The sequence below is a fragment of the Cornus florida genome, unplaced genomic scaffold (genome assembly GCF_030987335.1).
Source record: "Cornus florida cultivar Cherokee Brave unplaced genomic scaffold, ASM3098733v1 CherokeeBrave_3.0.0_Hap2_Chr02, whole genome shotgun sequence".
Taxonomy (NCBI): domain Eukaryota; kingdom Viridiplantae; phylum Streptophyta; class Magnoliopsida; order Cornales; family Cornaceae; genus Cornus; species Cornus florida.
In genome coordinates, this window is record NW_026775572.1 from 71,632,318 (window position 1) to 71,656,028 (window position 23,711).

General features: G+C 31.4%; 3 protein-coding genes and 1 pseudogene across 3 annotated transcripts; all 4 read left to right on the forward strand.

The window, feature by feature from the left end:
* The first annotated feature begins 6,371 nt into the window (after nucleotides 1–6,371).
* Nucleotides 6,372–7,422, forward strand: LOC132287589 (pectinesterase inhibitor 7-like; annotated as a pseudogene).
* A 6,360-nt stretch (nucleotides 7,423–13,782) lies between these two features.
* Nucleotides 13,783–14,680, forward strand: LOC132287605 (pectinesterase inhibitor 7-like). Its single transcript, XM_059789791.1, has one exon. It carries the CDS (start codon nucleotides 13,828–13,830, stop codon nucleotides 14,455–14,457), a length of 630 nt encoding a protein of 209 aa, XP_059645774.1. The 5' UTR covers nucleotides 13,783–13,827; the 3' UTR covers nucleotides 14,458–14,680.
* A 3,931-nt stretch (nucleotides 14,681–18,611) lies between these two features.
* LOC132296408 (21 kDa protein-like) lies at nucleotides 18,612–20,460 on the forward strand. The gene is made up of 2 exons (XM_059794610.1): nucleotides 18,612–18,699; nucleotides 19,871–20,460. The coding sequence occupies exons 1-2, from the start codon at nucleotides 18,612–18,614 to the stop codon at nucleotides 20,458–20,460; spliced, it is 678 nt and encodes a 225-aa protein (XP_059650593.1).
* Nucleotides 20,461–22,118: 1,658 nt separating this feature from the next.
* LOC132287621 (pectinesterase inhibitor 7-like) lies at nucleotides 22,119–22,987 on the forward strand. Its single transcript, XM_059789792.1, has one exon. It carries the CDS (start codon nucleotides 22,138–22,140, stop codon nucleotides 22,765–22,767), a length of 630 nt encoding a protein of 209 aa, XP_059645775.1. The 5' UTR covers nucleotides 22,119–22,137; the 3' UTR covers nucleotides 22,768–22,987.
* Nucleotides 22,988–23,711: the final 724 nt, after the last annotated feature.

The window sequence follows — 23,711 nt, forward strand, 5'->3', positions numbered from 1 at the left end:
CTCACCCAGACACCTATTGGGTCGGACAATTATCATGGCACTAGATCAAGGATTAAGTCTGACTCTAATACCAACTGTAATGAGTGGGCGCTCGCTCATTTATCCAAAAACTTAAATTATTGGATAGTACTGCATACCCACTCGTTTATACCTTTTTCACTTTCTAACCGAATCCAATGTGTGACAAATACCCCTTGTAACACCTAGCATTGCTCCAAAAGCTTTTAACCACCATGAAAAACCAACGCTCACCCTCTTTCCTCTCTCTAGTGCATGTTTGCAAGCACAATTTAAAAAGACCATGAAATTGTCTTTTTACCTTTCTTTTCTCTCTACTTGTTTTGAACACTTTACCTTGTATTTGGGAATTTAGACTCAAATCTATAGGGACAAAGGCAGTTGTGTTTGATAAAATTAAAAATTAAGTACCGAAAATTTTAGAATCTGTTTGGTTTGTAATTATGGAACAGAATATTGAAAATTGAAAATTGTATAAAAACTTTACTTGGTTTAGTTTTCTAAAAACTCAGTATAAAAATATCTATTTTCAGAGAATTATTATTCTCTGAGAACAGAAAACTATTTTCTGAATTTTTGAGAACTGTTTTTAGAGTTATAAACCAATTACGACTCAGTACAAACAGGACCCAGTACGCTAGTAAACATAAAATTTTGAGTAGGAGTTGTTGGGGGTTGATTTGTGAGTAATAATTAAAAGTGGAAAAATGGTTATCCAAATCTGCCCTTAAACTCTTCTATGGTTCACAAGTAAGCTATATAAATAAGTTAGTTAATTAAAAGCAATTGGAAAAGTTGGTTCTTGTTTAATCATCTTTGGAAGTAGATGGCATGTGGTTCTTAGCATATCATGTTAATTTTCCTTGGAGGTTTGAGATCAAATTTGATTAATCTAAACATATTGGTGGGACGCAATTGTTGAGCTTACAATTACGAGAGAAAATGTTGTTTTGACAACCATTACGTTAAATCTACACCTTCTTCCCTGTTCGAAATGTTCAAGATAACAATATCACGAATAAATTATTTTTAATATATTTTAAAATTTTATCATTTAACACTCAGTAATAAATAATTTATCACTAAAAATTTTATCTTATTTCAGCGATATTTAAATTATTTTATTAAATACATTTAATTAAATAAAAATTAGACACTGAATTGAATTTTCAAACAGCATTATATTTTTGTGTTTATAGTATGTTTAAGGATTATATTACAAAACAAAAAATAATAATTCTTCAATGCTCCCCAAGTTTTACTATTTGTCTCCCCTTAACTATTGAAGTATATAAAAATTTTCATCCTTTGAAGGTAGCATTGCTGCATTAGGGTACAATTTGGGCAGGTCAATTCAAATCCAACTCGAGTCCAGTTCGATTTTTTACCGGCTTGAGCAATTATTTTTACAATTAGGGTTGAATTTGAATTGAAAAATCTAAACGCGAATTTAATTAAAGTTTGGGTGCTACCAACCCGAGTCTAACCCGAATTTAAATTCTAATATTATTTTTATACATATTTTATTTTTTGAATATATTACATATAATATTCAAATTATGATCATCTTTCTTCTTTTCAAATTCTTTTCTTTAAATCTTAATTTAGTGTATGTTAACGGTTAAGGTTAGAATAATTAATTTCCTAAGAATTAATTTTTAATTTTTAATTTTTTTGAAATTTGAATTATGTTTTTTAAAAAAAATCTGTGCTTAAGAATAATTTGCATTATGGAAATTGACCATATGAATAATCTGAATAAACCTGAATTTTTATTGAATTTTCAACTCGAGTTGCAAATTAGAGTTTGAAATTTTAATAATAAATTAGGCTCGAGTCAGGTAGTTAATTTTAGAATTAAATATTTCATATGTTAAATTGGACCTGGTTGGTTTCAACTACATTCATTTGTTACTTATATATAATATCTTTACTTCAAGGGGATAAATCAGGACTTTATATTTTTTTGGTAAATAAAATCAAGACTCATATAGTACTTTTTTCTATTTTAATTAAATTTATATTTATGGAGGCAAAATTTGTTACTATAAATTTTTTTTTTTTTTTCACTTTGTTACTGTAATTGAAAGCTGTGATATATAATATCTTTACTTCAAAGGGATAAATCAGGACTTTTTTTTAGTAAATAAAATCAAGACTTATATGGTACTTTTTCTATTTTAATTAAAATTTATATTTATGGAGGCAAAAATTATGGATATAGTGCTTGGGTCCCACGTTCTGGGCTTAAGCTAAAGAACAACACCATTTCCCACTCTGGCACTCCCCAAACCACCTATAGAATCCAAAAGCAAAGTCACCGAGGCACATAACACATGATTAAGTGGGCCCAGACATTTTATTCACCGTCCGATTCAAAACAGCCTTGTCACATGCCCATATTAGTGTCACCGATCACTTTTTCCATAAGGTAGGTATTCTCCCAACCGTTTGTATAATAGAAATATTCTTTTTGGGTGGGATAATGCCATAATAAAAGCGTGTTCACCATGCGCTCACTCTCATTATTTTTTTCTTTTTTAAATGTTAAAATTGGAAATTATAATTTATGTCCTGGACTCTTCCCTTTAAAATTGGATGGACAGAAAATACAAAGAAAGGAAGGATACATCTTCCTTCCTTGTTTCCTACATCTCCCCTTCCCTCCAATTAAATATAAAGAAATTCATTCATCCTTTATTTCATCTATTTTTAAAAAATTTATAAAAAAAACTAATTGAAATTATAAAAATAGACCTAAGTTTGCCCCCACAAATTAAAATACCGCTCTCCTTACAAAATTTTCTGAGTTCATCATTGTCTCCAACCAAACATAGCATAAGAGTTTTTATCCCTTTATTGTAATGAATAAGATTCATATTTAAACTTATCCATCACATCATATGAATAAAAATTAGGGTTGGCAAAATTCGGCACAACTCGTTAATACGACTCGAACACGACACGAGTTAATCAATTTTGAGTTGACTTTAAACGAGTTCAGGTTGTAAAAGGATTGACACGATTAATTCGCTTAGTTAATCGTGTTATATTTGGGATGTGGTGGTTCAACTCATGAAGATCAAAATGATTTAACAGCTTTTGTCTGGTTATATTTTGCCTCTAATGAGAATATATGAAAAAATATGCGTTTTAGTATGTCATTTTTGCACCTTCTGCCGTCCAAAAAACCATAAACTCACAAAACCCCCTTTTCTGCCGCCTGAAAAGGGCAATAGCACAAAATTATAACCTGTGTATACAAGTTTAACTATTATACATATCATAGATAAATCTATATTTAGGTTCCAAAATAATTATCTAAACTCAATTTCTTATAATTTAATCTTTTGTAAACTAAAGACTATTTAGTAATTTGAGTGGATTGAAATTTAAATTTTTTTTTAATATTTATTATTTGATTGAATTTAAATAATACTACAAAATATTTTATTTTACTAAATTGGTCATTAAACGAGTTACACGTGTAACTCATCGAGTTGAGATTTTCTTACACAAATATAAATATTAAACAAGTCGAGTTATTTAATAAAATAGTTTTTGATAGACATGATACAATTATAATTTGCGAATACCTTCCATTAAACAAATAATTTAGAAGTATAGTCTAAACATTATTACTCTTTAATAAAAGAGGACTTAAAATGATTCTAAACATGTCATTAATCATTATCTAAGCTTTAAACGTACAACAACCGTTAATTGGTGGAGGAATGTACAACACCACCATTGCGCACGACGGCCGCAAATTGAGAAAGCAACAAACCCCAAAATGGGCGGCTTGGTGGTACTTTTTACTTTTATTATAAGTTCCCACTGCACGGGCGTTCCCGACCAAATCCACCCCACTCACCACACTGATTAATGGAGTGTTTTTTACTACCGAAAATGCCCTCGTGATTCTTGAGTATTTACAAAAAAGAGTCCACTGTATCAAATGACAAACTTGTCCCTTATTTTGGTATATTGTTTGGATTTTGAAACAAATAACAAGTGTCGTGTTGTTTTTCTTTTCTTTAATAAATAATTAGTAACCTCTTAACTTACGGAAAAAAAAGAAGCAATTATTATGAAATTAATAATAAAAACCGATCAAACCATGAAGATTTTCGAGTGCTCCCAAAGCATTGACTCGTTTCCATGACCTTGAATTATCAGATTCTTTGTTTAAGTTAAATTGTTCCATGTCATTACTCTTCAAATAATATTTAATTTCTAATAATTTTTTATAATTTTTATTTATTTTAAAATTAATAATATTATGCCTCTACCTAGACTGTGTTTCTCTCAAATATGTTATGCACAAAAGTTATTAGTCACTTCCAAAGTTTTACGGGTTAGTGGTTTCTTATTCTTTTATTTTCTTTTTATTCTTTTTAAAGTATGTCATGCTTGAAAAAACTTTGATGGCCTATTGAAATTAGAAAAAAAGAAGTAAATGAAAAACCAAAGAGAAGTAAATGAAAAACCAAAGAGACGTGAGAGATAATTATAATTTTATGAAAAATAAATAAATATCTTCTTAATTTTGTTTGGTGAGTACGTAAGAATAAAAAGAGAGAAGAAAGAATATTTGCATTTGGCTTGTGATTCACTTAATCAAGAAAAAGAAAAATAGTTCTTTTCCTAAAAAATATAATTCTTTTTTCTTTTTCTTTTTCCTTTCTTCTAGATTTTTATTTTTAACCTTTAAAATAAGTGAATAACACGGTCAAACAAGTGATACCCATAGGCTATATCCCTTTTTGGGTTATACATTTGATGTTATGTATAAAAGTTTGAACGTGTTTTTTTTTTAGTACTCGGTACTTAGTAATGGTCAGAGAGTTAGGAATTAATGAGGATTAAGAAAAAAAATTCAAAATTAGGGTTAGGAGTATAGGGTAGAACCACTTAAAACCCAACCTTTATTACTAAGACAATACCGTCACATTTATAAAAATTTAATATGAAATAATAAATTTAAATTTAATTGGTGATAAATTCATTTGGGTCAAAAGAGGGTTGGTAATAAATTGGAGTAAAAAGTAAATAAAGACCAAGCTAAAAAGTCAAAAGAGGTAGAGGATAATACTCAAATCTTCTCATTCCTTTTGAAGAAGCATCCATTTTTTTATTTTTGGCCCCCCCTAAAATAAGTATGCCAATTCAAAATTTAATCTAATATTTATTTTAGTATTTTTAATTTACCTTTTTGACCTTTATGTTTTAAAAACATGTGAAACGTGTAATATTTTTATCAGATTTCGTTACCTTTTTCACTCTTCTCTTCCATAAGCTTCTGCGCAAACTCAATTCTTTTCATTGAAACCTAACAAACTCCAAAGAAACTAGAACAACATGGCAAATGATTAAATAAATAATTAATTAAACAATACAAATATAAACAAGTTGATTAAAGGTTCTATAATCAGATTGTAACATTTTGGTTAAAAAAAAAATGTGTTTTGAAGTTACTCTAGTCACACTATGAGAGATAAGGATGGCCATGGCATTTTCTTATAATCTGTTGATAACATAGCAAATAATAAAAAAGAAACCAATTATAATATAAACAAATTGATGAAAGGCACTGCAAAAAATGGAAAGGGAGTTCTTGAAGTTATTCTAGTATTATTCTAGTAGGGTCGTTAATTTTAATCTATGACGAGTTTGACATCATCACAATAAGGTTATGGATGAGTTTGAAAAGAGAGGTTAAAACCTGTAAAACCTCGAATCCGCTCCCAATTGATAATTAATATATAAATAAATATCTATATATCTCATTTGATAATTATTATATAAATAAATATCTATATTTCATCTAGGTCGGGGGACAGAGTCAGGTAGGCACACTGCGATATATCTATATATATATATATATATATATATTATATTATATGATAAGTATAAAATATATATAAAAAAAAGAAGAAGAAAATTATTAAAATATGCACATTAAAAACAAGAATTTTAAGAATTAAGAAAAAAATAAATAAATAAAAATGAGAGAAACTTTGAAAGGAAAAAATTAGACTTGGATTGAAGAAAGAAAATTTGACTTTTTCTTAAACAAATTAAAGAATTTAAAAAATAAAAAATAAATTAAAGAAAAAGTTAAGAGATAACTTTAGAAACTATTTACGGAAAAAAAAACTTTAGAAACTAAAAAATCCTCTAAATATATCCTTATTTTAGAGGAAATGGATATTAGGATTCCAAAAAAATCCGACAATTAACAAAATGATTTTACGGACTATTTGTTATTTTTAATCCTTTTAGAACTATCTATATATAAGTTTCAAATAATGCGTATTTAAATGGAAAGAATTTAAATAAAGGTGAAATAATTGATATTCTATTTCTATATTGACTAAAATCAAATATTTCTTCACCAAAATAAAATAAATTGTAATTACAGCTCAAATCATGAGACTACTTAAACTCTGGTGAACTCATTCCTTGGGATTGCTTGAATCTGAATTTCAAGTGTCTGAAAGCTTTCTAACGACCATGGAAAAGCTAAGTTCATTCTCTCTCCTCTGTTTTCTGTCTCTAGCCATACTCCTCCATGTCCAACCAATCTCAGCCGTTGAATCTCCCAACCATGGACCCACCAAAGCCACAGATTTCATCCGTATCAAGTGCAACGAAACTTTACACCCTGAGCTCTGCTACACCTCGCTCTCCGGCTTCGCCAAAGCCATCCAGGAGGATCCGTGTCGGCTGGCTAATGTCGCCTTAGTCGTCAGCCTCTCGAAAGCCAAGCACATGGTCAAGTACGTCGACAACATCTCCCGCCATTTCGACACGGCAACAAGTGGCTCGCCGCCGCCATCGGCCTCTGTTCCGAGATGTTCAGCAGCGCCGTCGACGAGATTGGCGAATCGCTCAGGCTGATGAAGCCTCTCTGCCGTCCCGGCCAGTCGCAGTCGGTGGGGTCCACGATTCTCGACGTGCAGACGTCGATGAGCGCGGCGTTGGCGTACGAGGAAACGTGTACGGACACATTTGAGGAAACCGACTATGAAGGGCCGTTGAAGACGGACATCAATGATCGGGTTAAGAAGGTTGAAAACGTCACCAGTAATGCGCTTGCGTTGGTGCTGAATGCTTTCCCTGGGACTGGATGGCGCCGTCCTAGTCCTCCTGGAGCTATGTTGACCGTTGGATCATGACTCGTAAATGAGACTTCTTATTAGTAGTATTGTAGACTCCTCTTTAATATATTATGGAAGAGAGTACGTGACATTTTAGTTAATGATTTAACAAAAAGTATGTAGTTGGTTTATGCTAATCTCGAGTTGGTTGGTTTGCTACGGAAAACTACTAGGTTTTGTTTTTTGGTTTTGCTTCCCCTTTCCTTTTTTCACCCCCCAAAAAACAAAAAACAAAAAAAAAAAAAAAATTGGAGATTGTGATTTGTTTGAGTTTGAAATATTAAAAGGAGGTATATAAGTGGTTAGTTTGCTAATTAATTTGTTGATTGATAAGTATAACTCAATTTGATAGTAGGATATCACTGAAAATTGAACTATAATATACATAAATTTTGCAAAAAATACCTTATTTAGCATGTTTATAACATTCATAATATCTCTTTTTTTAAGAAAAATCCCAAAATAACCTTCAAATTGATCAAAAAATTGTATAACCAACCAAACATTCAATTATGTGAGTATACCAAAACCTAACAACTTTTTTATGTGTATTTGTCACAAGCAAAAGTTTGAATTTGTATTTTCTCATTGGATCTTTCATTCTGTGTGATTCATCTATAGGGGATGATAAAGTATGCTGCTAATTCTTTGGCAGGCCTCTAGTAAAATATTCGTATTCGAATTGTTACTAGGTAACAAACAACTCAACAAAGTTATTATATATTTATTTCTATTCAATTAAATGCTGGTGAAGTGATAATTATTATTTTTTTTTTCGCTATTGTATAATTTTAAAATTTTTTTAAAATTAATTTTTACAATTATTAGTTAATTTTTTTAAAACTTAATTATTAGTTAAATATATATACAATAGAAACCTTGAATAAGGGGATGAAGGAAAAGGAAATTAAATAAAAGATAGAATTAGGAATTTTGATAGAGTGGAAAGAAAATTTTAGAATGAATCAAATTCTTTTCTCACACCATATTAAAAAAATAATAATAATACACAATAAGAAACTAATAATTGTAGGGGTCTTACAGAATTAATATTATAAGGAATTAAAAATATTAGAAATTTAGAAAATTATAAAAGAATAATTTTAGGGGCTTACTAGAATAAGAAAATAAAATTTTAAAATAGGGGATATTGGATATAATGAGTTGATTTCCTTTTAAAACTATTTATAAGTTTCAAATTATGCAAGAATTTAAATAAAGTTGATCTAATTGATTCTATATTGATTAATTTCGTATTGCACTCAAATCAAATATTTCTATACCAATAAAATATATTGGTGATTGATCACACGGCCACGTCTCATTGGATAAGATAAGACAGCTCAGCAAATAAAATTTCGTATTGCACTCAAATCTAATATTTCATAGGGAACTTACAATTGATGGTAAATCCCTAGGCAAGAACATCTCTAGATCTCTAGGGTTTCAAGCATCAAGAGAAAGAAGATAAAGTTATATTTGGAGATTACCCTACAGGGTTGCAAGATCACATTCACCTCCTTCATGAATGGCTACACTTCTACTTAGGACTTGAATGAGTCTAAGCTTCTAATCTAAACTATTGTCTTTCATCTTTTGGGGAATTAATATTGTAAATGATGCTAGCAATTATTTTTACAATTAGGGTTGAATTTGAATTGAAAATTTTAAATGCAAATTTAATTAAAATTTCCCGAATTTAAATTCTAATATTATTTTTATACATATTTTATATTTTGAATATATTACATATAATATTCAAATTATGACAATCTTTCTTCTTTTCAAATTCTTTTGTTTAAATCTTAATTTAGTGTATGTTAACGCTTTGAATAATTAATTTTCTAGGAATTAATTTTTAATTTTTTTGAATTTGAATTATGTTTTTTATATAAAAAAAAATATATATGCTTAAAAATAATTTGCATTATAGAGATTGACCATATGAATAATGGAAATAAACCTGTATTTTTACTCAAAATTTCAACCTGAGTTGCAAATTCGTGTTTAAAATTTTAATAATAAATTAGGCTCGAGTCAGATAATTAATGTTAGAATTAAATATCTCATATGTTAAGTTGGACCTGATCGGTCCAAGTTGCAACCATAACTAGGTTGCATCTACATTCATTTGCTACTATAATTGAAAGTTGTGATATATAATATCTTTACTTCAAAGGGATAAATCAAGACTTTATTTTATTTTTGGTAAATAAAATCAAGACTTATATAATACTTTTTTCTATTTTAATTAAATTTATATTTATGGAGGCAAAATTTGTTACTATAATTTTTTTTTTTGGTAAATAAAATCAAGACTTATATGGTACTTTTTTCTATTTTAATTAAATTTTATATTTATGGAGGCAAAAATTATGGATATTGTGCTTGGGTCCCACATTCAGTTAAAGGCTTAAGGTACAGAACAATGTCATTCCCACTCCGGCACTCCCCAAACCATACCCATATAATCCAAAAGCAAAGCCAACGATGCACATACGTGGGCCCAGACATTTTATTCACCGTTCCATTCAAAACAGCCTTGTCACATGCAAAGCTATTAGTGTCACCAACCACTTTTTTTTCCATAAGGTAGTTATTCCCGGGGGTGTTCAAATAATCCGTTAATTCGTCAAATCAATCTAAACTAATTCGATCTGTATGATTTGGTTTGGTTCGATTTTTTGATCTAATAATTTGGTGATGGTTTTAAAAATTGGCAATCCGCAATGAACGGTTTGATTAACGGATTGAACGTTGAAAAAACCTAACCAATCTGTTAACCAATCCGACCCGATCCGTGAATTATATTATATAATATATATATAATTATATGTATATTGTAATATATTATTTCTATTTATTTATTTATTTATTCATTATTTGCTTTTAAATTTTAGCCCTACATAAGGGTATCTAACCCCAGGATTTTTACTCCCAGCCTCTGACTTTCTGCATGTCTATCGACTCTCTCTTCGTCCCTCATCTCCAGAAGAAACTATATTATTAATTTATTACCATAACATCTGAATATTTCTTGCAAATCTCCATCACTCACTATATTACAGTTTTTTTTTTAGATTAAATGTGTTACAACACACTGTTTTGACAGATTTATTATTTGGCTGAGTCATAACTAAAATAGTAAAATATGATCATATATTGGGTTGGGCACAACTACAATATAATTATATTCGGTCATTTGAAAAAGCTCAATCCGTGGGAACCGAACCGAACCAATCCGTTATTTCACGGTTCGATTTGGTTCGGATTAATAGTTTTCACGGATCGGTTCGGTTTCAGATTTAGCCAATCCGTGAGAACCGGATTGGTTTGAATTTTAACCAAAACCGAACCAATTCGATCCGTGATCAGCCCTAGTTATTCTCCCAACCGTTTATATAATAGTAATATTTTTTTTAGGTGGGATAATGCTACAATAAAAGCGTGTTCACCATGCGCTCGCTCTCATTATTTTTTTCTTTTTTAAATGTTAAAATTGGAAATTATAATTTATATCCCACTCTTTCCTTTAAAATTGGATGGATAGAAAAACACAAAGAAAGGAAGGATACTTCATCCTTTCTTGTTTCCTCCATCTCCTCTTCCCTCCAACTAAATACAAAAAGATTCATTCATCTTTCATTTCATTCATTTTTGAAAATTTATAAAGAAAATTAATTGAAATTACAAAAATAGATCCACTATATAAGTTTGCCATTACAAATTAAAATGACGGCCCCTTACAAAATTTTCTGAGTTCGTCATTATCTCCAATCAAACATAGCATAAGAGTTTTTATCCCTTTATTGTAATGAATGAAATCCATATTTAAACTTATTCATCACATCATAGGAATAAAAAGTAGGATTGGCAAAGTATGACACGACCCGTCAATACGATTCGAATATGATACGAATTAACTAATTTTGGATTGACCTTAAACAGGTTTGGGCCGTAAAAGAGTTGACACAATTAAACCGCTTAGTTAATCGTGTTATCCTTAGGATGAGTTGGTTCAACCTGTTTATACCCTTTTAACTACTATACATGTCATAAATAAATTTATATTTAAGTTCCAAAATAATTATCTAAATTCGTGTCTTATAATTTAATCTTTTGTAAACTAGAGAGTAGTAATTTGGGTGGATTGAAATTTATATTTTCTAGTATTTATTGTTTGATTGAGTATTTTTAATAATTTAAATACTATATTTTTTTATTTTATTAAATTGATCATTAAACAGGTTATATGTTTAACCCATTTAATAAACATGTCGGATTAGTGTTGAGGATTTATTACACGAATATTAAATGATTGTGTTCGGGTTGAATTATTTAAGAAAATGCCCTTACGTCGACACAACACGGTTATGACCTAATAAAAACTTTTTCAATTAAACAAATAATTTAGAAGTATTCATTTAAATATTATTCCCTCCGTCCCAATTTAAGTGTCCTTTATGGGGAGTACTAATTTTTAAGGGGAGAAGTGAGACATACAGTGTTTGTCTAAAAAATTACTAATTTGCCCTTTTAAATTTGAATATTCAAATTTGAAAATTTAAAGTCAAAAGACATATATGAAAATATGTAAAATATATTATTTAAAAAATGAAAGTGAACTATTATTTTGAGACAAACAAAAATTAAAAGTATGACACTAATTTTGAAACGAAGGGACTATTACTCTTTACTAAACAAAGGCTTAAAATGATTCTGGACAAGTCCTTATCTAAACTTTAAATGTAGAAGTGGATGGTTAATTGGTGGAGGAATGTACAACACCAACATTATGCACGACGGCCACAAATTGAGAAAGCAAGAAACCCGAAATGGGTGGCTTGGTGGTACTTTTTACTTTTAGGGTAAAGTACAGTCACACCTCTTGAGATTTGACAAAAAGATAATCAAAAAAAATTTACCTATTTTTTGGATAAAGACATCCCTTGAAGGTTCAAAAATGGATAAAGACACCCCTTTATATGAAAAATTGACCAAATTATCCTTTGACCGTTTAGGAGACTTTTTTAACTTTACAATTTAATAAATTAGACCAATTTACCTTCATGAACAATTTATGCATTAAAAAAAAAGTTAAAAAAAAAAATAATAACTTTATATTGTTCACTTTTTTTTTTACTTTATAAATGTCCCAACTTCTTAAAAATGTAGACGTCTAAAATGATTTTTTGATCCAATACATATATTTCAAATAAATTATATTTTGTTATTACTTTTTTTCTTTTTCTTTTTTATTTTTAAATTAAGATGCTTAATTCTTTCATCTAAAAAAATTAAACCAATCTCTTTTTCTTAACCACCTTTTTTTTTTAAAAATAAGTACTTCTAGTTCCTTTTTCTTGACTGCCTCCATGTAGAGGAGTAAAGTTGTCAACAAAATTTTTAGAGGAAATCAATAATTTCTTGGAAACCTCAAAGAAATCATCAATCTGAGACATTTCAAGTGTAACTCTTTCCCGAGTTACCTGATGCATACGATTTTGTATGTGAGTAGGGATTAGTTTCAGCTCAATATAAAGATGGAGTCAACCTTCCGGAATAGATAAATAAATCAACAGTTTTTGGCAATTGTCTGGTGGTATATGTTATGTGTGTGTATGTGTTTTCCTCTTTCATTTTCCTTTCACCTGTTGGATTTGAGGCACGTCATCCTATTTATACTAGCGTACTTATTTATTAAAAAAAAAAAGGTGGTTAAGGAAAAGAGATTGGTTTAATTTTTTATTTTTTTAATTTTAAAGAATTAAGTGTCGTAATTTAAAAAGAAAAAAGAAAAAGAAAAGAAGTAATAACAAAATATAATTTATTTGAAATATATGTATTGGATCAAAAAATCATTTTAGACGTCTACATTTTTAAGAAGTTGGGACATTTACAAAGTAAATAACAAAAAGAAAAAAAAAAAAAAAAAAAAAGTATTTAGAGTATGTGACATTAATATTTAATTGATTATTTACCCAAAAAAGAAAAAAAAGTATTTAGTTGATGAGTGGACTGTAAATGCTATTTTTCTCAATTTCTCAAGTTGGTGAGTTATCATACAATTTGTGTGCGCTTTAACCCTTATTTCAGTTGCTTATTTACAATAAATTTTTACATGGTTTATGCTATTTTTCTCAAGTTTTTTTTTTTTTTTTTTTGCTTCCCTTTCCTTTTTTTACCCAAAAAAAAAAATGGAGATTGTGTTTTGTTTGAGTTTGAAAATTTCAAAGTAGGTATATAATTGGTTAGGTTGGTAATTAATTTGTTGATTGATAAGTATAAATCAATTTTATACTTAATTCTAAATTAAATATTCAAAGTAGGTATATAAATTAATTAGCATGTGTAACATTCATAATCTCTTATTTTTTTTTTAGAAAAAGCACAAAATACAATCACTGTCTCATGCATAATTAATCAAAAAATTGGCATGATGTGGTAATCTTCTATGCTTGAATTTTTTTTTTTTAAAATAAATTCTCAACTTGAATTTTTTCTTTAGCCCCTATTTTCAAATCTTGGCTCTGGCCGTGTTGGCGAGGGTATAACAGTAATTACAGCTAAGGTGATGAGCCTACTTAAACTTGAACCATTCCTTTGCATTGCTAGAATTTCAAGTCTGTAAAGCTTTCTAACGATAATGGAAAAGCTGTGTTCATTCTCTCTCCTACGTTTTCTCTCTCTAGCCATACTCCTCCATGTCCAACCAATCTCAACCGTTGAATCTCCCAATTCTGAACCCAACAAAGCCACAGATTTCATCCGTACGAAGTGCAACGCAACTTCATACCCTGAGCTCTGCTACACCTCGCTCTCCGGCTTCGCCAACGCCATCCAGGAGGACCCGGCTCGGCTGGCTAAAGTCGCCATAGCCGTCAGCCTCTCGAAAGTCAAGCACATGGCCAACTACGTCGCCAACATCTCCCGCCAAGCCGACAAGGGCGGCAACCCGCGACTCGCCTCCGCCCTCGACGTCTGCTTCGAGGAGTTCGGCGGTGCCGTCGACGGGATTCGCGAATCGCTCAGGCAGATGAAGCGCCTCGGCCGTCCCGGCCAGTCGCAGTCGCTGGGGTTCCTGATTAGCAACGTGCAGACGTGGATGAGCGGGGCGCTCACGTGCCAGGACACGTGTACGGACGCATTAGGGGAAATCGACTATGATGGGCCGGTGAAGTCGGACATCTGTGATCGGGTTGTGAAGGTTTATGACGTCACCAGTAATGCGCTGGCGTTGGTGAATTCTTTCGCTGACACTGTTGCGGCTCCGTGATGGAGCTTTGTTGATCGTTCGATCTTAACTCGTAAATGAGATTTCTTAGTAGAAGTATGGTAGACTCTTTAATATATTATGGAAGACCAAAAAAAGATTTAGTTGATGAGTGGACTGTAGTAGACTCTTTAATATATTAGTTGATGAGTGGACTGTAAATGCTATTTTTCTTAAGTTGGTGAATCAATTTTTTCATGGTTTCTAATAATAGCAGGTTTAACAATCTCAAGTTTAGTATGTGTATAACACTTAAATAAATTACTCCATAATATCTAATTTTTATTTATTTATTATTCTATAAAAAGCCCAAGATATATTTATTTGGGTTGAGTTGGTTAAGCCCGTGTAACTTATTTATACATGTTTAACTATTATACATGTCATAAATAAATTTATGTTTAGGTTCCAAAATAATTATCTAAACTCATGTCTTATAATTTAATCTTTTGTAGACCGGAGAGTATTTACTAATTTAAGTGGATTGAAACTTATATTTTTCTAGTATTTATTATTTGATTCAGTATTATTAATAATTTAAATGATATAATTTTTTGTTTTATTAAATTGGTCTTTAAACGGATTGTACGTGTAACCCATTAAATAAATTGGTCAATATTGTGAGTTTTTTATACGAATATTAAACGAATCGTGCGACATCATAAAGACAAATTCTCAACTCTTAAAAAAAAAAACTACTTCAATTAAACAAATAATTTAGGTTGAGGTGGTTCAGCCCGTGTAACCTATTTATACCGGTTTAACTATTATACATGTCATAAATAAATTTATATTTAGGTTCTAAAATAATTATCTAAACTCATGTTTTATAATTTAATCTTTTGTAGACGGGAGAGTATTTAGTAATTTAAGTGGATTGAAGCTTATATTTTTCTAGTATTTATTATTTGATTCAGTATTATTAATAATTTAAATGGTATAATTTTTTATTTTATTAAATTGGTCTTTAAACGAATTGTAAGTATAACTCGTTTAATAAATATATTAATATTGTAAATTTTTTATACGAATATTAAACTAATCGTGCCACATCATAAAGACAAATTATCAGCTCTAAAAACAAAAAAAAAACCTACTTTAATTAAACAAATAATTTACAACAGTCCATCTAAATATTATTACTCTTTAATAAATAAGGGCTTAAAATGATTCTAAACAAGTCCTTGTCTAAACTTTAAACGTACAAGTGAAGCAACGGACGGGTGGAGGAATGTACAACACCACCATTCGCACCACGGCCGCAAATTGAGAAAGCAAGAAACCCGAAATGGGCGGCTTGGTGGTACATTTTACTTTTATTATAAGTTCCCACTGCAAAGGCGTTGCCGACCAAATCTACCCCACTCACCACATTGATTATTGGAGTTTTTCTACTACCGAAAATGCCCTCGCGATTGTTGAGAGTTTTTACAAGAAAGAGTCCAGTGCATCAAATGCCAAACTTGTACCTTATGTTTCTAGCTATATTGTTTGGATTTTGAGACAATTGACAAGTGTCTTGTTGCATTTGTTTGAATGGTTGGGTTAATTCTTGTATATGCAAATTCGTGCTATTTTTTTTTTTACTTTAACAAATAATTAACAACTTCTAACATTAGTTTTTAAAAAAATAAAATTAATTACTATGAGATCAGTAATAAAAATCGACCAAACCATGAAGATTTTCAAATGCTTTCAAAGCATTAATTAGTTTCCATGACTTTGAATTGTCGAACTCTTTATTTAAGTTAAATTGTTCTGTGAGCGTATCATTACTCTACAAATGATATTTACTTTCTAATATATATTTTTTTAATTTAAAATTAAAACAAATACACATGCTCGCTATATTTATATTCTCTTAAATATGTCATGCACAAAAGTTATTAGTCACTTACAAAGTTTCATGGGTATGTCATGCTTGAAAAAACTTTGATGGCTATTGAAATTAGAAAAAAAAATAAGTAAATGAAAAACCAAAAAGAGATAATTATAATTTTATGAAAAATAAATAAACCTCTTCTTAATTTTGTTTAACGAGTACGTAAGAATAAAAAGAGAGAAGAAATATCAATAGACAAGTGGCTTAGCGATACCAAATTCTTATTTTTCAAAAAAACGTTAGGAGTCAGTACCCAATTAAAAAATAAAAAAGGAAGAGAAGAAATAATATTGCCTTTGGCTTGTGATTTGCTTAATCAAGAAAAAAAAAAAATATAGATCTTTTATTTTTTTTTTCTTTCTTCTAGATTTTGATTTTTTACCTTTAAAATGAATAACGCGGTCTTTAAAGTCGTGAAGAGAAGTGTCCAAATCAAAGAAGTGACACCATATGTTCCCTTTATTGGGTTCCTAAGACAAAATCAAATACTTGCTTTTTGGTTATACAGTTAATGAATGTTATGTAAAAAAGTGTAATTTTATTTTTTATTTTTTATTTTATTTTTTACCTGGCAATGGTTAACATGGTTAAGAAAAAGAGGATTCAAATTTAGGGCTCGGAGCATTGAGTAGGCTACTGAAGATCAGACCTTCATCACTGAGGCACGACCCATACACTCATAAAAATATAATATGAAATAATATATTTAAATTTAATTGATGATAATTCATTTTGGTCAAAAGAGGGTTGGTAATAAATTGTAAAAAATAAATGAAGACGAAACTAAAAAGTCAAAAGAGGAAAAAGATAATTCTCAAATCTACTCCTCCCTTTCCATTTTTATTAAGGACTCATTTGTTAAGCAGAATTTATGTGATATGAAAAGACAAATAATTTTTAGCAGTGGCTTATATTGACTAATTACAAAGTATTCAACTTTTAATTTGAAAGAAAAAAAAAATTAGAATTTAATTGAAGAAGAAAATTTTGATTTATTCTTTTAAACAAATTAAAGGATTTTGAAGAATAAAAGATAAATTAAAGGAAAAGTTAACAGATAATTTTACAAACTAAAAAATTTAGGGATCGGCCCAAATGAGTGAATGAATTTTTTATGAATGATTTTTTTTCTTCTTCTAAATATATCTTTATTTTAAAGGAAATTGATATTAGGATTCCAAAAAAAATCCTACAATTGATTTCACGGAGTATTTTTTTATTTTTAACCCCAAAATCACATTCTATTTTTTTATTTTTAACCCCAAAATCACATTCTATTTGAAATTCGTAATATAGAAGTACTACGTATATAATTAGTTGATATCCTTTTAGAACTATCTATAAGTTTGGAATTATGAGTATTTAAATGGAAAGAATTTAAATAAGGGTTAAGTGCAAAAAACCTCATTTACTATTGATATAATACATATCAGTCACTGTGTGGTAAAAAACCTCTCTATACTATCAATTTGGTGTGATTGGGTCCCTAGTGGTGTAAAATGACGATAATACCCTCACTTCAGTTGAATAAATTAATGATTATAAATAAAAGGCCATGTAAAATGACCCTTTTGTCTAAATTTGTATAAAATATTGTTTCTTTGGCAGAAGGATAATATAAACCTCAAATTGTATAAAATAGGGATAACCTAAATCTGAATATAATTAAATCTAAAACCAAACATGCTCTTTCATATTTTAAAATATAAATAAATTTATCATATATATATATATATATATATATATGCACACCATATATCTTTAGGGCAAATATGTTTTAGGGCAAATTATTTCAGCCTTCGCCTCCATCGTTATTCTCGTTCTCAACTCTGAAATCCCCCCCCCCCCTGTGCAACTGCAAACTACAAGAATCAGAAGTTCAAAACCCGTTCAAAACCCATATCGGCATATCATTTCATATTGTTCAAAAAATCAAAACCCATATCTTTCTGTTTCCATCGCCAGCTGTTCCAGTTTGGGTTCACCGTTCACAAGCTTCAGCCGCTGTTCCAGTTTGGGTTCAACAAGTGACCATTGATTCCGGCGAAAGCCAAGTTGCATTCTGAGCTCCTGCGAACTGATCGACAGCAAGCTTCACAGCTTGCTTGCCTTCTTCGGTGACAAATCAGTGAACTTATCAACTTGCATTCGACTACGATGAACAAAAACGGCGAGCTCTATTTCAGTTTTATGAGCTCACTGTTGTGTTTTTGCAACGGTGGGCCTAGGTAGCCTGGACACGTTGCCGAACTGAGGTGGGTTTCGCCGAAGAGGAATGCACCAAACTGACTTGGGTTTTGCAGAAGCTTGGAGCTCACCGGAACTGGCCGGAGTGAACTTCACCGGAACTGGGTATAGTCTTGGTAAGAAATACAGATAAACATTACCTTGTTTATTTGTCCGTCATTAACCAAGTTACTACTAATACTCTTTAATAGTTCAAATAGTGCTTCAACTTCACTAACACTGACTGAGGAATAAATCACATATAAGTTTTCTCTAGAAATCAAAATGAAACTAAATAAATACAGAAAAAAATTGCTTTGGTTTTCACTATTTAGCTTATATAACAGATTAATCTCAGAAGCTTTAGCCAAAACAATAATCAATCCTCAGATGATACTTAACTCAATAAATTCCAAAAGCCATCAAATTAAACAAGAATAATAAAATTTCACCACACTGACATATTAATTTTTATATTAAAAAAAAAAGAACTTACAAGTTGTCTGTGAAGCAAGAACTACTGGGTCCTCGAGTCCAGGAAATTGCTTTTTTGCTATGGAATGAAAGTAGCCCATTTACTGAAGAATAACAACTTCTTCAGTGGACTACGAAACTAGCGCCTGATGTTGGGACTTCAACTTCACTACAATATATCATCAAAACCATCTTACTGTTGGGTCTTCGATGAAATTTTTTGCTTTGACCTCACTGTTGGGTCGAAGCAAAGCCATCTAAATTCAGACACCATCATACAAAATACACAATTGGTGAGTTTTTAAATTTTCCCCCATAAAATTGAAGTAGACATGGAGAGAGAGAGAGAGAGAGAGAGAGAGAGAGAGAGAGAGAGAGAGAGAGAGAGAGGAATTGGGTTTAGGGGTGGGGGTCCTTAACTGCACAATTGGCGAGGGCCTTTGATATACAAATGGTGAGGGGCAAAATGGAAAATAAAAAGGTAAAATGGGATTTTCGGTTTTACTTTTTGTAAAAAGTGGTCAGAGGGACCAGTTATGCACCTTTTTTGAATTTTGTAGACTTACATGCACATTTTCAAAAAATAAGGCCTCTTTTTTTGCACTTAACCCCTTAAATAAAGGTGAAATAATTGATATTCTATTTCTATATTTGCTTAATTCCGTATTGGACTCAAATCAAATATTTAATTACAGTTCAAGTCAGGAGACTACTTAACCTCTACTGAACTCATTCCTTTGGATTGATCTGAATCTAAATTTTAAGTGTCGGAAAGCTTTCTAACAACAATGGAAAAGCTAAGTTGATTCTCTCTCCTCTGTTTTCTCTCTCTAGCCATACTCCAAGTCCAACCAATCTCAGCCGTTGAATCTCCCAACCCTGAACCCACCAAAGCCACAGATTTCATCCGTATCAAGTGCAACGCAACTTTACACCCTGAGCTCTGCTACACCTCGCTCTCCGGCTTCGCCAACGCCATCCAGGAGGACCCGGCTCGGCTGGCTAATGTCGCCATAGTCGTCAGCCTCTCGAAAACCAAGCACATGGCCAAGTACGTCGCCAACATCTCTCTCCATTTCGACACGGGCGGCAACAAGGGACTCGCCTCCGCCCTCCACGTCTGCTCCAAGGTGTTCAGCAGCGCCGTCGACGAGATTCGCTACTCGCTCAGCGAGATGAAGCGTCTCCGCCGTCCCGGCCAGTCGCAGTCGGTCGGGTCCCAGATTGGCGACGTGCAGACGTCGATGACCGCGGCGATCGCGTACGAGGACACGTGTACGGAATCATTAGAGGAAATCGAGTATGAAGGGCCGTTGAAGACGGACATCTGTGATCGGGCTGAGAAGGTTTTTCACTTCATGGGTAATGCGCTTAATTTGGTGATGAATGCTTTTGCTGATACTGTTGCGGCTCCGGCTCCGTGATGGAGCTATGTTGACCGTTGGATCATGACTCGTAAATGAGATTTCTTATTAGTAGTATGGTAAACTCTTTAATATATTATGGAAGAGACTAGGTCACATTAATATTTAGTTGATTATTTACCCCCAAAAAGAAAAAACGTATTTAGTTGATATGTGGACTGTAAATGTTATTTTTCTCAAGTTGGTGAGTTATTATACAATTTGTGTGGGCTTTAACCCTTATTTCATTTGCTTAGTTACAATAAATTTTTACATGGTTTATGACTTTATGCTAATCTCAAGCTGGTTGGTTTGTTTTTGCAACATTACTAGTTTTGATTTTTCTTCCTGCAGCCTCATGTGATTAACCGAGATTACGGGAAACTACTAGTTTTTGTTTTTTTGTTTTGCTTCCCCTCTTCCTTTATTTACCCCCCCCCCCCAAAAAAAAAAAAAAAAAATTGGAGATTGTGATTTGTTTGAGTTTGAAATTTTCAAAGTAGGTATATAATTGGTTAGGTTGGTAATTAATTTGTTGATTGATAAGTTATTTATATATATATATATATTCAATCTAATTTTTTTTTTTTAATCTTTTTATTTTTTATTTTTATCCTGGTAAGAACAACACCAAGGCCATAGTTAAAACAAAAGCTAGCAAAACCACAACAAACATGGTTAAAAGGTTATTAGAATACGGAAATTTAAATTATTTTCTCACACTATTAAAAAAAATTGTAGGGGTCTTGCACTAAGGAAATAGCTAAAATTAGTTGGAAGTAATAATATAAAGAAATAAAGATATTAGGAATATTTTAGAAAATTATAAAATAATAATTTTAGGCCGGCTTACTAGAATACGGAAATTTAATATGAGTTTGTTATGCAACTTGAAATATGGATTCCAAAAAATATAGGAGTATATAATTAGTTGATGTTAGAACTATTTATAAGTTTCGAATTTAAAAGGAATATGCGTATTTAAATTCTAATAAAGGTGATATAATTGATTCTATATTGATTAATTCCGTATTGGACTCAAACCAAATATTTCTATACCAATAAAATAAGGGATAGGGATTCAAAAAATTCGGTGAATCGAAAATAGTTTGGGCTAGTGTGTTTTTTTTTTTTATGAAGATAAAGGTAAATTTTTATTGAATAAAATAAGGGGTTACAAAGGCTACAATAAAACAAGCCCCGCCCGTAGGCGGCCCAACACTAGAATAACTAACAACAAACAAAGAACAAAGAAAAGCAAAGTTATCAAATCGTAATTTTTCAGTTTGGTCCTGATTTGGGTACGTCCTGACCTTATTAGGACAGAATTGTTATATAACTTTTATATATATATATATTTCAACTTTATAGTAATTAGTGAACTAAGTCTATATATATTTTTCCTTTCCTTGTGTCTTCCACAACTGCTTGATATTATTGACAATTCATACATGGTTTTTCACGGTTTGGTTTTGTTCCATTGGTGTTATGATTGGGTCTAATTTCAAAAAGAGTGAAACCGCCATAAATGGTTTAGTTCAAAAAAAAAAACTCTCGGATCCAAATAGCGTGCACCCCTAAATAAAATATATTGGTGAGGGTATAACAGTAATTACAGCTAAGGTCATGTGCCTACTTAAACTTGAACCAGTCCTTTGCATTGCTGGAATTTCAAGTCTGTAAAGCTTTGTAACGATAATGGAAAAGCTATGTTCATTCTCTCTCCTATGTTTTCTCTCTCTAACCATACTCCTCCATGTCCAACCAATCTCAGCCGTTGAATCTCCCAATTCTGAACCCAACAAAGCCACAGATTTCATCCGTACGAAGTGCAACGCAACTTCATACCCTGAGCTCTGCTACACCTCGCTCTCCGGCTACGCCAACGCCATCCAGGAGGACCCGGCTCGGCTGGCTAAAGTCGCCATAGCCGTCAGCCTCTCGAAAGTCAAGCACATGGCCAACTACGTCGCCAACATCTCCCGCCAAGCCGACAAGGGCGGCAACCGGCGACTCGCCTCCGCCCTCGACGTCTGCTTCGAGGAGTTCGGCGGTGCCGTCGACGGGATTCGCGACTCGCTCAGGCAGATGAAGCGCCTCGGCCGTCCCGGCCAGTCGCAGTCGCTGGGGTTCCTGATTAGCAACGTGCAGACGTGGATGAGCGGGGCGCTCACGTGCCAGGACACGTGTACTGACGCATTAGGGGAAATCGACTATGATGGGCCGGTGAAGACGGACATCTGTGATCGGGTTGTTAAGGTTTATGACGTCACCAGTAATGCGCTTGCGTTGGTGAATTCTTTCGCTGACACTGTTGCGGCTCCGTAATGGAGCTTTGTCGACCGTTCTATCTTAACTCGTAAATGAGATTTCTTATTAGTAGATTCTTTAATATATTATGGAAGAGAGTGACATTAATATTTAGTTGAATATTTACCCAAAAAAATATATATATTTAGTTGATGAGTGGACTTTAAGTTGGTGAGTTATTTGTGTGCGCTTTAGCCCTTATTTCAGTTACAATAAATTTTTACATGGTTTCTATTAATCTCAAGTTCAGTAGGTTTGTTTTTGCAATTTTTTCTTTCTATTTTTGTTTTTGTTGTTTATGCGGCCTTAGTGATTAACCCAAATCATGTAATAATTTTTTGAAAAATTAGTTTTGGTTTTTGTTTTTTTGTTTTGCTTCCCCTTTCCCCTTTTTACCCAAAAAAAAGATATAGCTAAAATGAGATTGTGATTTGTTTGAGTTTGAAATATTCAAAGTAGGTATATAAGTGGTTAGGTTTATAAGTGAAAATATCACTGAAAATTGAAGCGTAAAGTGCAAAAAATACATAAAATTTTTGCAAAAATACCTTAATTACTATGTGTATAACATTTAAATAAATTACTCCATAATGTCTATTTTTTTTTATTTATAAAAAGCCCAAAATACCACCTTTTTTTTTTTTTTTTTTCATAATCTTATAATTAATAATACCGACATTTTACTTTTGCATCAAAAGAATTGTCTAACCAACCAAAGATTCAATTATGTAAATATACAAAATAAAAAAAATTTATAAAGAAAACCTATTGAAATTACAAAAATGGATCACTTTATAAGTTTATCCTCATAAATTAAAAAGCCACTCCCCTCACAAAATTTTCATCATTGCCTCTAACCAAACATAGCTGAGGATACCAGAAGGAATATGGGCCGGATATGATCCGCGGACATGGCATTGAGTCAAACAAGTGAATTCAGCCCTTACAGGAGCACTGCAGAA